Genomic DNA, 18,705 nt, shown 5'->3' on the forward strand with positions numbered 1-18,705 from the left:
ATGATGTTACCAAAGGGCTGATGTTGACAAAAGAGAGAATAAATCCAAAGACTCAACCCTGGGGCACAAGTTGAAATGAAAATGAGGAACCCACGTAAACACTGAGAAGGAGCTATTAGAGAATAGGAGGAAAACCAGGAGAGTGTGGAGACAAGCAAAGCGTAGGAGTGAAGGGAAGACATTCGAAGCCTAAAGTATAAATTTAAAATATTCTCACAGAAGCTTAAGTGTTTTGTTAGAAATTAGTAAAAGTGTTTGAGAAGAAAAATCTCTGGCTTGAGAATCATGGCACTTTCAAACTCTCCATTAGTTTAGGAATCTTTTGGCTTACCTTTTATTCAATCTGAGAAATTTCAGAAAAAGATTTTTTTTTACCTAGTTTCTTGGATTACTTGTGCTTTTGTTGCTATTTTTTTAAAGATTTTATTTATTTTTCGAGAGGGAAGGGAGGGAGAAAGAGAGAGAGAGAGAGAAACATCAATGTGTGGTTGCTGGGGGCTGTGGCCTGCAACCCAGGACTGTGCCCTGACTGGCAATCGAACCTGGGATGCTTTGGTTCGCAGCCCATGCTCATCCACTGAACTACACCAGCCAGGGCGCTTTCCTTGCTATTAATATTAACCGTATTAGGTGATAAAAATGGAAGATTTTGGCTTTGTTTTATTTTATTTTTTTAAAGATTTTATTTATCTATTTCTAGACAGATGAGAAGGAAGAGAGAAAGAGAGGGAAAAACATCTATGTGTGAGATATTTGCCTCTTGTATGCCCCCAACTGGGGACTTGGCCTGCAACCCAGGCATGTGCCTTGACTGGTAACTGAACTGTTGGTGCACAGTCCACTGAGCCACACCAGCCAGGGCTTGGCTTTATTTTAAAAATTCATAGTTCTATTACTTTATTTTATTTCTGGGAAACTAAGAGTTTTTGTATATTTTGAAATAATAATCTATGAGTTATCATATTTTCTATCATAATCTGCTTGAGACTTTATTTTCTTATTTGTAATAGTGTCAAAAACCTAGTTATAGCTAGACAGTTTTTATAGTTATCAATTATGATTTTTTTTTCTTTTAGCTCTTTCTTATACGAGAAAGCTAAGAATCTTTACTATCCCTTTATGCCATAAAGGTATTTTGTTAATTTTATGCAAATGTGTTAATTATTGTGTGATTTTAATCCAAATTGTAATTTTCTTCACTTCAAATCTAAGTCTTTTAAGCAAGGTATTGGAGCTTTTCCTTAAATGTCATCAATTAAATGTTAATATTTGTCAAAATCTTGTCTAGGAAATAATGTCTTTTAAAGATAGATATATTGATTTTTTTCTTTTAGTCTGGAAAGAAACCTAGAAGAAAAATGCAATTAATACTTTGTGTGGGTGTGTGTGGTAAAGGTTTTTAATCTTTGATATTGCATTTACTTAAACTTTTTTATACTTATTGAGATTTAAAGAATTGCTCTTCATTTCTTAGATACCTGAAATGTTATTCAGTGAAACAGGTAGTGGAGAAAAATATGGTGACAAAAAAAGAAAAGAAGAAAAGAAAAGATATTCAGGTAATTTTGATGAAATTGATTTAAACTGATTTTTCTCTATGAAATGGTCATCTAATGTTACAGAGCCATTAAAGTTTCACAATGATTATTAACTTGAATAATATAAAACTAACAAAGTTATATCTTTTGATGAAAATTAAACTTTAAAGTCCTCTTTATTTTAAATAAATGTTTATGTCATTTCATGTAAGACCTAACAGAATATCTATTGTTTGAATTTAAGAAATTAATGATTATACAGGTTCTGGCACAAATAATGCCCCTTTTTATTACAAAATCATAAGCATGTAATGCTGTAAGATAACAATATCATACCCAATCATACCATATGACATTTTAGGTGAAATGTTCACATTAAAACTATAAGTTATTACACCCGTATTATCATCCTACCAACCACACTCAAGCAGGTGTTTCTTGTGCCGGACCCTGTGTATTTCACCCTAATGATCTGAAGAGCCTGCTTGTATCATTTAGGGGTCTTTGGCTAATAGCCTACAATTTTTATATTATTTTATTACGTATATATGTCATGGCACTCAATTTATACCTGAAAAAGTTTTATGATATTCTTTGAGTATGGGTATACTATTTTCTTAAGTATAGTATTCTCATTATGTTCTCCAGTTCCAAATTAATTTTCAATGAGATACTTATATATTTTTTTTACCAAATAGTCATTCACTTATTTGTATAACCATCTAATCATCAAATACTTACTGAACTTGTTTTATTTTAGGTACTAAGCTAGATAATAGAGATGACTTTGGAGCTCATAGTCTAGTGATAGCAAAAATTATGTTATATATAAACACAAAACTGATATACTAAGTAAGATAAGTGATGATAGAAGATTTTATGAAGTACTGTGGAAAGTAAAACCTCTAACTGGCACATATTGTAGGAGTAGAATATTACCCAGACAGGCAGTTTGCTGTTTAGAGTGATTAGCATGGAAAAGGGTTGGAGAAATAAAACAGGAACTTTTATTGAATTATAAATAGCCCAGACAGTTGAAACATAGGATGTATAAATAGTAGAGTACTAGATGAAGAGGAAAAGGAGCAGAGCCAGGGAGTAAAGAACCTTCCATATCATACTAAGGGATTTGAATTCTGACTTGTGCATGATATGGGGTGATTGAGAGATTTGATTTTATTTTTAAATTATATTTTATTGTTTATGCTTTTACAGTTGCCTTAATTTCTCCCCCTTTGCGCTCCTCCACCCAACTCCCCCTCCCCCTCTTAGGTCATCACCATCCTGCCATTCCTTCTGTGAGTTATACATGTATATTCTTCGGCTAATCTCCTCACTTTCTTTCAACCAGTCTTCCCCTCCTTCCTCCCCTCTTACTGTTGCCAGTCTGTTCCATGTTTCTATGTCTCTGATTGTATTTTACTTGTTAGTTTATTTTGTTCATTAGATTTCACATATACATGAGATCACATGTCAGTCTTTCTCTGACTGGCTTATTTCACTTAGCATAATAGTCTCCGGTTCCATCCATGCTGTCACAAAAGATAAGAGTTCCCTCTTTTTATTGCTGCATAGTATTCCATTGTGTAAATGTACCATGACTTTTTTATCCACTCATTTTCTGATGGGCAGTTAGGCTGTTTCCAGATCTTGGCTATTATAAATAACACTTCTGTAATGTAGGAGTGCATATATTCTTTTGAATTGGTGTTTTGGGATTCTTAGTATAAATTCCCAGAAGTGGGATTGCTTGGTCAAAAGGCAGTTCCATTTTTAATATTTTGAGGAAACTCCATACAGTGGCTGTGTCAGTCTGCATTTTCAACCAACAGTGTACTAGGGTCCTCCTTTCTCCACATCCTTGCCAGTACTTGTCTGTTGATTTATTGATATTAGTAGTTCTGGCAGGTATGAGTTCATATCTCATTGTGGTTTTCATTTGCATCTCTATGATGGTTAGAAATGTTGAGCATTTTTTCATATGTCTATGGGCCATCTGTATGTCCTCCTTAAAGAAGTGTCTGTTCATGTCCTTTATGCATTTTTTAATTGGGTGGTTTTTCTGGGGTTGCATTGTATAAATTCTTTATATATTTTGGAAATTAAACCCTTGTCAGGTGTATCATTGGCAAAAATGTTCTCCTATATAGTGGGTTCCATTTTCATTTTGATGATGGTCTCTTTAGCTGTGCAGAAGCTTTTTAATTTGATGTGGTTCCATTTGTTTATTTTGTCTTTTGTTTCCTTTGCACTAGGAGATATATCTGCAAAAAATATTGCCATGTGGGATGCCTGAGATTTAAGCCTGTTTTCTTCTAGGATTTAAATGGTTTCATGACTTACATTTAAGTCTTTTTTCCACTTTTTGTTTATTCTGGTGTATGGTTTAAGTTGGTGGTCTAGTTTCATTTTTTGCATGTACTTGTCAAATTTCCCCAACACTACTTATTGAAGAGACTATTTTTACTCCTTTGTAAAACTCTTGCCTCCTTTGTCAAATATTAATTGACCATAAAGGCATGGGTTGATTTCTGGGCTGTCTATTCTGTTGCATCGATATATCCAGAGTAGTGTCTTAGATAGAAAAATCTCTGGGCCCCTCTCTTTGTTCAGTTATTGTAAAATAGATTGGTGTAGGGAGAAATCAAAGGCAATTGGACCACTATAGAAGGCTATTGCCTTCTATAATCTAAGAGGAAGGAATGGATTTAAGCAGATAACAGGAGGTAATCTAAAGGGAACCTCATTATACAATGGCTGTGGCATACAAGGAAGGAGTCAAGAATTCTTCTCAGGTTTCTGGTTTAGAATATTCATTAGAAGTTGATTTTATTTACTGGTATAGGGACTACAGAGGGAAATAGATTGTAGCAATGAGAGAAAGATGATGTATTTGGTCATGGATGTGTTGAATCTAATATGAATATATTCTTAATTTTTTTAAATTTTAAATCCAGTTTCTTCCTATGTTAAATGAGAGCGGATAGGTGTTATTTGGTTTGCTATTGTTTTTCCATTTAAGTAGTTTTCATTGAGCTTACTTCTGAATTACATGTGTTACGTTGTTTCAATTTATATGGTATGATAACCTGTGAATTTATCTTTTTTGCAGAGATAAAACTGTTCAGGGGAAATATATAACAATGGAAAGATTAAATAATTAAATGACCACTGACATTAAATAATTCAAAATTCATAAGGAAATGGGAGCTATGAATAAATGTCTAAGAATGTCTGTGTATCTTTAAGTAAAAATGATATCTCATATTTATAGTTATATAGGTAGAATTAAATATAATTAAGATAATTTTTCTAAATGTAATCGATTATGCATATATTAAGTCATTTTTGTTTTCTGTCTCTTTCTAGTTGATCCTGATTTTCTAAAATCATTTTTATTAATCCATGAATCTTGTAAAGCATATGGTGCTACTCCAAGCCGATACATGACCTTTTTACATGTGTATTCTGCCATTAGTAGCAGCAAGAAAAAGGAATTATTAAAAAGACAGAGTCATTTGCAGGTATAGTATTGGTAATCTTGAAATATTTTATGTATGTACAGAACAACAATCCATGTTGTCCATGGTATATATTTAATATAATAAACATTGTACTGTATTAAATGCCTCAAAACAAACTCACTTGTGTATCTGTATTGCCCACTAGATTGTAGTAATGGTTTTGTATTTATTTTTATTCAATAATTATTCCTCTTAGCTGGATATATTTTTGGGCTTTTATAGTTTAGAAATTCAGAAATACCTGTTACTAATTAAAACATAGTATACAAGATTATGCTTTATAATAAACATTAAAACTAAAATGATATTTTATAAAAATATTCTATGTATGTCACTTAGTATAATCTGAACATTTTTCTTCTATATTTCTCTAATGGAAGCTTAAACTTAAATGTGGCAATAAAATGCCATCCTCAGAATTTGTCAGAGAGCACTTCCTCTCCAGAGTTTTAGCTTCTGTTTGTGAATGTTACAGAACTAGGATTTATCTTAATTGACAGTTATCTTTATCTTTCTTTCTAGTGATTCACTTTTATTTATACTAAGCCACTAACTACATGCTTTGGGAGGGTTAATTTCCTGATTTAGTTCTGTATGAAGCTGTGGATAAATCACTTAAACTTGCTGAGTTGCAGCTTAATTGGGTCAGAGGTTGTTGTGTATTAGATAAATTACACATTTACAGAACCAGCATGATGCCTGTCCTCTGTGTAGGAGCCTCAGGAAATACTGGTTACATTACCTTTTTTTTTTCTATTTTTATCTCCTGAAATCTGACAAACAGCCACCTCAATATATGAAAGAGTGAGTATTTTCATGTCCATTCCTTGGGTTCTTCATGGACAATAGGATGTGTACCATATTGCCAGGCCAGGGTCAAATGACCACCCAAAGAATTGATAAGCTGTTTAGAATGAGAGCCCACCATAACCATATGGGAGGCAGTATCTTACAAAAAATATAGGTACTGGACAGACAAATCCAGATGTTATCCAGTATAAAAAGAGTGGCCTTTGAGTTCTTTTACCCTATCTGTGAGACGTAAAAATGGAAAAGATTTACTGAGTTTTGTATATATTCTTTTGCTTTCCATTTCTTTCCCATTTAATGCAGTAGATAAAAATCCAGTGTTTGGTCCATCAAATATGTGTTGATCTGTTCATCTTTGTTTTTGTCTTCATTTATTTTTAGAGACAGGGGAAGGGAGAGAAAAAGAGAGGGAGAGAAATTTGATGTGTGAGATAGACATTGATCAGTTGCCTTTCACACATGCTGCAACTGGGGACCTGACCCGCAACTCAGGCATGCACCCTCCCCGGGACTCAAACCCCGTGACCCTTTGCTTTGCAGGATGATGCTCAGCCAACTGACCCATGCTGGTCAGGGCTCAGCTGTTTTGTGATGTTTTAATAAATATTTTTCTTTTAAGCCTCTGGAATATTTTTCTACATTTTAGGGATGTACAACTGAGTAAATAGTATAATTAGCAGTAAGAAAAAAACTTAAGTTTTTATATAAATGTTTTATATGTTCATGATTACATTTTTGCTTAATTTTTATTGGCTTTATTTATTTATTTCTGCACGACTATAAAATATCTGTCTAAAAATGTTGCCAATATTTTATTTATGTAGGCTGGTGTGTCTAAACTAAATGAAGCTAAAGCGCTTGTGGATGAACTGAACAGAAAAGCTGGAGAACAAAGTGTATTACTTAAAACTAAGCAAGATGAAGCAGATGCTGCTCTTCAGGAGATCACAGTATCGATGCAGGTAATGTCTAGGGTGAACACAAAAATACAAACAATAGGGAGACTATTTATGCCTCATTGTTAATCATTGTGAGAAATAACATTTTTAGTTATGTGATTAAAAATACACTGCTTATCTCCAGTAAGTCAGACTGATAGTATTGTGTACTTGAGCTTTTGTGGAAGAGCATGGTATTTTCCCATAATTTTTTAAATTGAATTTACTGGGGTTACATTGGTTAATAAAATTATATAGGGTTAAGGTGTACAATTCCTTAACACACCATCTGTTTATTATATTGTGAGTTCACCACCCTGAGTCATGTCTCTATTACCAATTATCCTCCCTTTACATTTATTCGCCTGCCTCCCCCACCCCCATTTTCCTCTGATAACGATCATACTGTTGTTTATGAGGTGTTTGTTTTTTTCTTTAAATCTTAACTGTATTCTCAATTCACCATATAATACTTTATCTAAACCCTATATATAGATTTGTCTATAAATGATGTTATCTTCTGCTAGTTAAGTTGATTTTTTTCTTTTTCTAAAAAAGATTTAATTTATTTATTTTTAGACAGAGGAGAAAGGGGAGAGAAAGAGAGTGAGTGATACATCATTGCGTGGTTGCCTCTTGCATGCCCCCAACTGGGGACCTGGCCCACAACCCAGGCATCTGCCCTGACTGAGAATTGAACCTGTGACCCTTTGGTTCCCAGGCTGGCACTCAGTCCAGTGAGCTACACTAGCCAGGGTTGATTTTCTTTTACTTTTCTTTAAATTATCTCCTTTAGGCTACCAGGGGTTTCCCTGCCTTTATTTTCTCAATATTTACAAAATGTCTTTATTTATTCTATTTATATTTTCATGACCTTTAATGTTTTCATTGTATCCCCTTTTTTCCTTGCCTTTCTTTTGTTAAGTCCTTTCAAGTATTTCTCTGAGGTCTTTTTTTGCCTGGTTATTCTTTCACACCTTCACACCCTCTCAGGGTGCTCTTGCACATCACCTTACTTTTTACTACCAACTACATACTGACCCTTACCAAATCCATCTTTTCTTTTTTTTAGTCTTAATCCTTCCTCTGAGCTTCAGACTCAGATATCTAATAATCTGTTAGTTATGTCTTCTTGGAAGTTCGTGAACATTATAATTTGAAAAAGATTCAAATCTGAACTCATAATTTCCTCTCCTATATTCCTTTCCTTGGGTTATGGAACCACAATATACCTAATTATTCAAGATGGAAGTTATAAAACATATTCAACTTCTTTTCCCTCAGTTCTTACATCTAATGAATCATTAAATTTTGTTTTACTTCCTTGATTATGTCTTAAATATATTTGTGTCCCTCAGTGTTGGTGACCGTTAAACTCACTTCCAGGCTAATGCCTTTCATTTAAGTTAACTAAAATATTTACAAGACTAATGTAAAGCATGTATTTACAAGACTTCAAAAAGCATCTATCTGAATAAAAGTGGCATGAAAGTTCTTAAAAGTGATAAAGTTAGAAGACTTATGGTTTAAAGACTCACAAAGCTGCATAATCAAGGCACTACTGGTATAGTGATAGGCACAGAGGTTACTGGAACACTGTGGGGCCCAGCAACAGACTTACACACACATGGTCAGTGATTTTATACAAAGGCATCAATTAAATGGGGAAAGGACAGCCTTCTTAAAAAAAATTGTGCTGGAATATTTGTAACCCATGTGGAGAGAAAAACACCCAGATTTTTACCTTAAAACTTACATGAAAATCAACCCTATATGGATCATATATGTGCATATACAACATAAAATTATAAAACTATGGAGGAAAATATGGGAGAAAATCTTCATGATGTTGGGTGAAGCAAATATTACTCAAATGTAATACCAAAATAGAAGAAAAAAATGATACATTGGATCACATCAAAATTAAAAACTTCATGCTCATGGAAATAAATTCCAAAAAAATTAAAAAGAAAAATTATTGCAGACTGGGAAAAAATATTTACAAAATATATATCTGATAAATGACATGTATCCAACAATACAGAAAGTATGTTAACTTGATAAAGCAGACAACCCAATTTAAAAAATGGGTAAAAGATTTGAACACATTATTTATGAAGGAAGACATATGAAGGTCAGTAAACACATGAAAACATGCTCAGCATCATTAGTCACCAAAAAATATAATCCCCTTGTTTTCAGCATTAGGCCTCGTCCTAGTCCTTAAGTGTGCCTGGTAATCCCAAATACAGAAATTCTTTGACTTAATTTCTTTGAAAAGTAATCTTTAATCCAGTCTTCTGCTGGTCAGGAAGGGGAGTGGTATGACTCAATGAACTGCATATTTTCAAAATTTTAAAGAAATATTTGGTGAGACTTGAAAAGCATCAGGTATTCTATAATTTTCGTCAGCCACCTATATAGCATTCTCTCAGAGTCTCCTGACTAGTTTCATTCTGAATGGATGCCTGTCTGCCTGGTCACAGTTGCCATTCTAGGATCCTTCTTTGTTACCACTTGGTTTACTCCTTTGTTTCTGTGAAGTCTGTTTCCTAAGAGCTTCTTGAGAAAGGATACATGAGAAAGGACTTGGAGACTGCATGTCTGTGAACATTCTGTTCTGTCCTTGGTTGGTTGGTTGGGTGCTGGGAATAGTATTCTAGGTTAGGATACATTTTCTTCCAGGTGCTGACGCTATCGCTATTGTCACATTTTGTCTATCTCCCATTGTTCTTACTGAAACACTCATAGTTATTTAATTCCTAATCTTTTTTAAGTGAACTGGTTTTTTTTTCTCTTTTGAAATTTTTTAGGTCTTTGTTTTCCTTGCTCTGAAAGTTATGATATTTGTATTGGTTTAGGGTTATTTTCATTCACTGTGCCAAACACTGTGGGTTCTTTCCACCTGAAAACTTAATTTTTTTCACTTTGGATAATTTCCTTAAATTATTTGCTTGATAATTCCTTTTCCTCTATTTCTTTTTCCTTGCTGTTTGTAATATTTATTATTTTGTCTTTGAGACTTACTCATCTCGTTCTCTTTTTTTGTTTTCTAACCTGTTTTTTATATTTTTGGTTTACTTTCTTTAAAATTTCCTCAACTTTATTTTGTAATTCTCCTTTTTTTTTAATACTCACTGGAGGACATGCTTATTGATTTTAGAGAGGGAGAGAGAGCGAGAAAGAGGGGGAGAGAGAGCAAGAAAGAGAAAGAGAAAGAAAGAAAAACATCTATTGTTGCCTCCTTTATGTGCCCCAACAAGAGATTGAACTCACAAACTAGGTAGATCCCCTGATCTGGAATCGAACTAACAACATTTAGTTGCACAGGATGATGCTCCAACCAACCAAGCCACCTGGCCAGGACCTCCTACAGAGTTTTTCATTTCTGTTCTATTATTTCTCAGGAGGGTTATTTAAACCTCTAAATGTTTCCATTTTGCAGGGTCCTTTTTACTTTGTTTGTTTTGTTTCAGTGTTGCAGTGTCTCCACTTAACTTTAGGAGGGTATTTTATGAAATTTCCCTTTTTCTTGAATATATCATTTTATTTTTTTGCTTTCTTCGCACTATTTAAACAAGACGCTTTCTTTTTGTCTGGTCATCTTCATTGGAAATCTGAATATGAGAAGAGACTTATGTATTGTGAGCTTCAGAAAAAGGCTATCTGGACTGATTTGAATTACTTAATGGAAAGAAGATTTCAGCTGATATGTCAAAATAAATTCATTGGCATATGGGAAATTTTCAAAGGTGATATTTCCACATGATTGATGGTTATGAAACACATTCAGTGTTTCCAAGATAATATTATTGAGTTTCTGACCCAGTAATGTATCAGAAAATCAAATGTAATTTTCATACTGTAAAACTTAAGCATAATTTTTTTCTTAAGGCAATTTGGAACCAAATTAATACAAATATTTGTTTAAAACAGCAAGCCAGTTTGAGTGTTAAAAATACTTGTGAAGTACTTCTTATATTTAAAGAGTAATTTGAAATATCCAAAAAGGTGAAGGCTAAATAAAAAATAATAGTTAATAACTGTATTTATAAAGGAAAATATTCAATACTATATGTGCCTGTGTTCCCTCAGATTAGTGAACATTAGTAATATACATTGTTTTAATACTCTTTCCTCTGGTATATTCTAAGAAGACATTTTTCTAACACTGTAGCTAGTTGTCATGGCCTGCAACCCAGGAATGTACCCTGGCCGGGAATCGAACACTGGGACACTTTGGTTCCGGGAGTCCACAGCCAATCCACTGAGCTACGCCAGCCAGGGTTACATCTCCTAAGTTAATTAATTTTGCTTAATTGTAAATAGCAGACATTTGTTTGTTATTTTATAAAAAACAAAAAACAAAAAAAACTATAGTCTGGAGAGACAGCTTGAATACCAAACTGTGTAATTTCTAAAGCCTGTGGCATAAGGAAAGTATAAATTAAATGCAATAAGAACTCACAGTTAAGGATAACTTCCATTGGGAGAGAACGTTAATAAAAGAAGGAACACATCAGCTGGGACTTTAAGGAAGAATTAGGTTTGTGCCGATGGAGAAAATGCTTTTCCTATCTAGTAATGGTAGCAGAGATACAAAGGTAGAAGTTGTTGTGGAATGTAAAAATTCGATTGAGCTGATGATGTGTAAGGTGCCTGAAGAGTGGGATATATAAGGAAAATTTGGTTGGCTCAGTGATTGTCAATTTTGGCTATAAATTGGAACCACTTGGGAAGTCTTTAAAAATATCGGTGCCCTAGCTCATCTGGTTCTAAGTATATCAACATATTTGGCAATAGGACACCAGGTGTTAATTTTGAAGTTCCCTGAATGATTATAATATGGTTGAGAACTGTTGTTGTAAGGACTTTTGACAGTTTTCTTGATGAACTACCTCTTTGGTTTTTCTGTTAGTATAAATAAACCAAACACAAACATTCACAATATTCAAGCATTTTTATATATGTAAGACCCTTGACTTTACATTGATGAGCAAAGAGTTCATGTGTTATTAGTATGTGATTTAGTGCTCTTTGAATTTTTACTAATTTTGTTCATATATTTGCCACTATTTTATTGTCATGATTTCAATTAATTGTTCTCTAAAATAAAGAAACACAAACTTCTAATATACTGTAGTCTCTAAGAATTAAGAGTCTCTACTATTAGAATTACAGAAGATCTCATTTTTAGTTTCTTCTTTATGAAATGAGTATAATAGTACTAATCGTTCTAGGTTATTTGTAGCTAATGTTAAATGTACATTATGATAATTTTTTAGTTTATACATTTCTGACTCATTTGGTTCTTATACATATGAGTTTAGTGCTTTGCTGTTTAAAAAAATTAAAACAAATAAAGCATAGGAACTTTCTGAGAGTAAATAGAGTAAATTGTATCATTGGTTTCCCAGGCACTTTAGAAATTGACATGTCAACATGAGTTAAAAAAGCATTTAACAGAAAATGTCATTTCAAAGCAACTCATATTTTTGGTATGCTTTTAACTATTGAGTGCATTAAAATTTATCAGAATGCCATTTAAATATTTTTATAGGATGCTAGTGAGCAAAAGACAGAACTTGAAAGACTAAAGCTCAGGATAGCAGATGAAGTTGTTAAAATTGAAGAAAGAAAAAACAAAATTGATGATGAATTAAAAGAAGTACAGGTAAGTTAAAAAAACGGAAACATTGTAACAGCCATTTACATTTTTGACTGCTAGTTGTGTAAAGGATTTTAAACATTACTTGTTCAACTTATTTTTCTAATAGTATTAGCAAATGTGGCTCTAACTAGAATATTATTTGTAAAAGAGAAGCATGAAGGAAAATCTTCTGGAGGAAGTAACCAAATTAACTGATCAGAGTTAAAAATAATCTTTGTTTTCTGTGAATCATGTTGTTTTGAATGAAGAGGAAAAAATGTGGTGTGGGTAAATTAAGACAAACTCTTAAGCTCTTTTTCCTGAGACTTGACTAAATTAACGAATTAGTTCTAGAATATAAAGAGCCTTGAACATGGCAATTTGTCTCAAAACAAAGTAGATTTTCCAGATTAGATGTTGTAGTTATTGGTGGCAAGGACTCTTACGTTCTCACCTTGAGCATTTTGTACTTTATGTGTTTTAGAGCATTTTGTACTTTGTTTTAAAGCATTTTGATATTGGAAGAGAAAGCATATTAGTAACTAGAGTTATCTTTAGTAAAATTATAAATATTCAATAATGTATAATGAGTTAACCATTTTTATGTATATCTTTTGAAAGTGAAAACACCTTTTTTGGCCAGTTTGTTTCTTTGTTTCTTTATTTTCTTTCTTGTTTATTTTTTTACAGTTGTCCCAATTTCTCCCCCCTTGCTGTCCCTCCACCCAGCCCACCCCTCTCTCCCATAGTCAATCCCCAAACCGTGGTCCGTCTGTGGGACATTCATACGTGTTCTTTGACTAGTCCCTTCCCCTTCTTTCTACAGTTTCTCCCTCTCCCATTACCTATGGCAGCTGTCAAGTCAGTTTGTCCTGTGTTCCCATGTCTCTGGTTCTGTTTTGTCTTTTAGCCTCTGGTGAATGAAGCAAAACTAGCAGTTGGAAACATTAAGCCAGAATCTCTTTCAGAAATTCGCTCACTGCGTATGCCACCTGATGTAATCAGAGACATTCTTGAAGGAGTTTTAAGGTTGATGGGTATCTTTGATACATCTTGGGTGAGCATGAAAAGGTAAAGTTTTATATTTGTGAAAAATGTTATTTTCAATGAATTACATATTCCTTTATATTAATATTTAAAAGTATGTGTTATGTTTCTCAAACTGAACTTCATCTAATTGCCTAGTTGTACACTTTGTCCTGATATTTCAAGATTTTCTATGTAACATACATTGAGGTCTATATTTTCCTTCCTCCATAAGTTATTTTTAAAAGTGTCAAAAGAGCAGAAAAGGAAAGCTTTCAAGTCTTTAAGAATTTCTCAATAAATATGATAATTTTTTGGAATATTTGGTCCTTACACAGTTGAGCATTGTGTTTACTGTAATTTACTGATGAAGAAAATATAGTCACTAGTCCCAGAGTCTTGTACTCTTGGCAGAGACAAGAGGTGAGAGCCCCATAAGTAATTCAAGAAAAATGTATACTATGAAAGACTGAGTAGTCACTAAATATGAAACTGTGCAGCTGCAGATTTTATATTACAGCAATGTTATTATGGTACTCAATTCCACTTTAAGTATTCGGATGATAGTAAAATCCTTTTCTGTCTGGAGATGGCAGAAGAGATATAGGTTCAGAGAACACTTTAAATACTGATCTTAGAAAGCAGGAAAAATTTCTTGTACATCCTAGAACATATGAGTACCCAGTAATTCACATAAAGGGACATGGGTAGAATAGTGGAGTTGTAATTCCTGTATTTCAGTGTACCAGGTTATTCATGGAATATTAGGAATACTGTTGTGCATCTTTTTGGAGTTCTTCCTTGTTGTTTATTAAAAAAAATGGATAGTCTATTTGAAGCTTACATACTTTAGTCTCCTATTTTTTGTTAGCTAATAAATTAAAACTATGGTATACACCATTTTGTTAAATTGATATTTTTTTAAGAAATAGCAAATTTTATCCAACCTCATTTGAAGTAATGTGCTTTAATTTTAGTTTTCTTGCAAAAAGAGGTGTGAGAGAAGATATAGCAACCTTTGATGCACGAAACATTCCAAAGGAAATAAGAGAGAGTGTTGAAGAACTTCTGTTTAAAAATAAAGGGTCTTTTGATCCAAAGGTAATTTTTAAGAGTTCTGCCATAAATTCTTCCATAGTATATAATATTCTTCTTATTAAAAAGTGATGTTATTATCAATTGCTTAGATTGTCTAATAACTAAAGATAAAAGTAAGCTATATGTATTATATTTAGAAGCACTAACCAGCAAAATTAGGTAAACTAGAATCCAGGTTGGAGGTGGGAGGCAGTGCATCTCTCATGCACTGCTGTCAGTCTGTCTTGTCTTAGCTCCCAATGTGCTTGGTATGCTTTTCTTCCTTCCTATGTGCTTGTTATATGAAACAGATAACTGTGTTAGGGCACTTGTATCTAATTTCAGTGAATAGTTTAAATTCCATGATTCTGGTATTTTTTCTTTTTAGATCCTTTATTCAAAATGTTATGTACATCTTCTCTGACACTAGTAGCCATGGTTTGAAAATTGCTTTTATTTAATAAAGATGTATCCCATGTAGAGAAGAGAAAGAATTGATGCTTGGACATTGTTGTGGGCAGAAACATAGAGTAGTTAATATGTCGATAAAACGTCATTATATTAAAGATTGTATGGAGTTCAAAAATTTTGAAGCAAAAGTAAGGAGCACCTTAATCAAAATAATTCACTTTGTTTTAATTGAACTCTAAGCCCAAACCTTCATTTGGAGGATAATTTTTGAAATACATGCTTAAGTAAACTATACTAGAATTAACTTGGCTTTTACTTTAAATTAAGATGCTGGATAACTTCTGATGGGTTTTTCAGAATGCGAAGCGTGCCAGCACTGCCGCTGCTCCTTTGGCTGCCTGGGTTAAAGCAAATGTGCAGTATTCCCACGTCTTGGAACGAATTCAGCCTTTGGAAACTGAACAAGCTGGATTAGAATCGTAAGTGACATATAAAATATAAACAATTCTAACCTTGACTTATTACTAACAATTTGATGACTTAGTTATATTGTTAGGATTTATTTAGGATTTCTTGTCTATATCTACAAAGAAAGCTGACAACACTACAACATATAAACTGAGTCAGTTAATTGTAAATTAGACTGTTAAACAGACCGAGAAAAACCAGTTAGAAGGAGACGGGAAGTAGAACCAATCACTTTCTATTTCCTACCATTTTTATGTTGTTGGAAGGATAAGTCAGTATAAATTTTTTTAGAAAGAGCTGACGTTTTGTAAAGGGATAATATTAAAGTACAAAATAGTAGGTTTTGGAAATTTAGGGCTTTTATATATGGCCTATATAAAAATATATAGGGCTTTTATATAGGGCCTATATATATAGGGCTTTTGTCTTCTATGTTCTAGCAGATGTTTAGTGTGTATTTTCTGAAACATTGGGCAAGTAGGGGTAAAATTAAACCATTTGTTTTCGAGTCTTAAAAATCTCAATTTGTTATAGTTACTAGGCTAGCATAGAATTTTATCTCATTTGCTCTCTGAAGACTAAGAGGTACATTATGTTCTTGATTGTTCAGTGTTTGATAATATCCATTCTTACTGTAGAAAAGATTTTTAGCTCCTAAACGTCATAATGTAATTTTGTGAATTTTTTGTGTTAAATCATGTTAAATTCATACATTTTTTACTACATAAATATATTTTTCACAGCTGAGACATAAGTTTTATGAGTGTATTTCCTTTTTTGTACACCTCTTTGTTTTTTGTAATAATAATAATTACCTCATTTTTTTCAAATGATTTTTTTTCTATTTACATATCACGTATTTATTTGTGGTCTTCCTGTCAAACCCTAAAACGTATTCAGTGTCTATGTGTTCTATTTGATTTTTCTTAGCATCACCCACCCTAGAGCCTTTTGTCCTTCTGTTTCATTGTAGATTAGTTCTTGTGAATTCTCACCATTTTTGTGGAATTATCTTTGTTTTCTCATTGTATTCTTTTATTATGACCACCTGCCTTTATCTTTTAGTTTAGTCCTTCATTTTCAAGAGTGCCTCCTCCACATTAGCTTCCTAAAAAGTGTAAACAGGGTAAAAAGTATTTTGAGATCTTTCAATGTCTAAAATTATCTATATTATACCATTTGGTCTGGGCTTAGAACACTAGGCTAGATATCATTTGATCTCTCAATTTTGAAGGCTTTTTCTATTACAGTGGTTCTCAAAGTGTGGTTTGTGAGCCAGCAGCCTCAGTGTCATCTGGGAACTTGCTAAAAATATACGTTTTTGAACTGCAGTCATACTTACTGAATCAGATGCACTGGGTGTGGTGGGGCGGGGGTGGTGAGGCCCTGTGGTCTGTTTTGACAGTCCCACCAGGAGACTGCAGTGCATGAATGCCTAGCAGTATGCAGCAGTATGCCCTGGCCATTTGATAGCAACCTCTCAATGTTTATGGGTATTCTGGGGGGAAGAGGTCAGTCATTTCTCTAGAAGAATCCTCATAGCTTCTGCTTGCCATGTGGGCAGCAATGGATGGGGGTGGGTGAGGGGGATAAGCTTGATTTCCAGGACTGTGCTAAGATAGGTCACTCTCAGTGGGGGAGACAGTCTAAGGTCAAACTCTTTGTAGTGTCAGCTCTTAAACAATCCTCTGTATTTAGCTCTCATTATCTTCAGAGGTACCTGTTGTCTACATTTCCTGAGCATTTTAGAATTCTTCTTTCAGCTCCCCTTCCTGCAGCCATTCACCTTCTGGCCTTTTGCATTCTGGTATGTTAGTTATCACCTTTCAAAATTTTGTTAAATTATTCTTTCGTAATACTTCCCTCCTTTATTACCTTTCTTCTTTTTTATTCCCTTGGTTTCATTTGGTAGAGTTTTAAGAAGGGATAGTAGATAAATCTACCTATGTTTTTTATCCAGAAATCTACACACATGAGTATTTTTAAATATAGATTCCTGGAAATGGTATGGTTAAGTCATAATATACTTTTAACTTTGGCATTGCTTTTTAATTCAAATTATAAGTTGTTATGACTCCTGAATTATTGAGTTTTTATTGTCATTTATTTATTGCAAGATTACATTTTAAGGAGCTAATGTTGCATTTTGTTGATAATCTAAAATGGAATGACTTTTTAAAAATGGAATTATATTTTAGAAATTTGAAGAAAACTGAAGATAGAAAAAGGAAACTAGAAGAGCTTCTTAATTCTGTTGGTCAAAGAGTATCAGAACTCAAAGAGAAGTAAGTTAAGTTTTATAATATATTTTGGATATTTTGAAAACATACCTCAACTACATTGTAATTTTGAAAATCTGTTAAATTACTATTTTTACTTCTTTTTGTTATTTATCACTAACATTGGGAAAGGTATAAAATAACATAAAAGGTACTTCCTTTGAAAAAGAAGTTTTTATGATAAGAATAAAAGTATTTTAAGTCTGTATTGAAATAGTTATCACTATATAAATACAAATGTATATATTTGTTTATTTCCAAGCATTGGAAAATGGAGCAAAATGAAATTTAATGAGTTAATGCTGAGAGTATTTACATTTGGTATTCCTGTTTCTTTATTGTTTTGACTTTAATATTTTAGACTCCTTTATTTCAGATGATGCTATTATATAATTGTCCATGAGGGTGTATAATCACATTAAAAATCTATTCATTTAACTTTGTCCTTTTTGGTGTTGAAAAATATTCCCTGTATAAATATTATACCCAAACTTAAGGACCATTTATGAATATTATTATATTATTAATCTTGTTACAGAACAGGGCCAAAGGGGGGTACAATATACTATTACTGAAAGGACCCCCCACTAGGTTCGCATTGTCTGCTGACAAAGGAAGGACACCTCTCAATGCCAGAGATTTGTGAAAAGGAAAGGAAATGTTTATTTAAAGCTATACAGACTTAAAGTAGTGACCTAATGTCTTCATTAAAATATCAAAGTCCTTTAGGATACACACACACACACACACACACACACACACACACACACAGTCTTTCCTTCTCCCTCTGCCCTAGTCTGGCTGCTGTATCTCAGAAAAAGTAGAGGTCTGTGATTCAGGCTCCTGGCACCATCATTTGTGTCACTGCCAAGATCTTCAGTTAATCCAAACCCATGTGGCACCTACTTATGGCCCACCAACAAAAGTCCTTGCACCCCTTTTCTTCCAGGCAAAGTCTCTCTTATTTCTTAAGCCATGTGGCCA

At 33.2% G+C, this 18,705-nt stretch overlaps 1 protein-coding gene across 2 annotated transcripts in view; it reads left to right on the forward strand.

The window, feature by feature from the left end:
• DYNC2H1 (dynein cytoplasmic 2 heavy chain 1) overlaps positions 1-18,705 on the forward strand; it is a 325,256-nt gene that overhangs the window by 105,166 nt on the left and 201,385 nt on the right. For both annotated transcript variants that reach the window (XM_045817992.1, XM_045817993.1), the window contains exons 53-60: positions 1,475-1,559; positions 4,908-5,062; positions 6,697-6,834; positions 12,371-12,484; positions 13,371-13,531; positions 14,464-14,587; positions 15,332-15,453; positions 17,641-17,727. In XM_045817992.1, coding sequence (XP_045673948.1) covers positions 1,475-1,559; positions 4,908-5,062; positions 6,697-6,834; positions 12,371-12,484; positions 13,371-13,531; positions 14,464-14,587; positions 15,332-15,453; positions 17,641-17,727 — 986 coding nt within the window. The remainder of the gene's footprint in view (positions 1-1,474; positions 1,560-4,907; positions 5,063-6,696; positions 6,835-12,370; positions 12,485-13,370; positions 13,532-14,463; positions 14,588-15,331; positions 15,454-17,640; positions 17,728-18,705) is intronic.

Source organism: Phyllostomus hastatus, unplaced genomic scaffold (genome assembly GCF_019186645.2).
Source record: "Phyllostomus hastatus isolate PE091 unplaced genomic scaffold, TTU_PhHast_1.1 phas_scaffold_317, whole genome shotgun sequence".
Classification (NCBI taxonomy): Eukaryota; Metazoa; Chordata; class Mammalia; order Chiroptera; family Phyllostomidae; genus Phyllostomus; species Phyllostomus hastatus.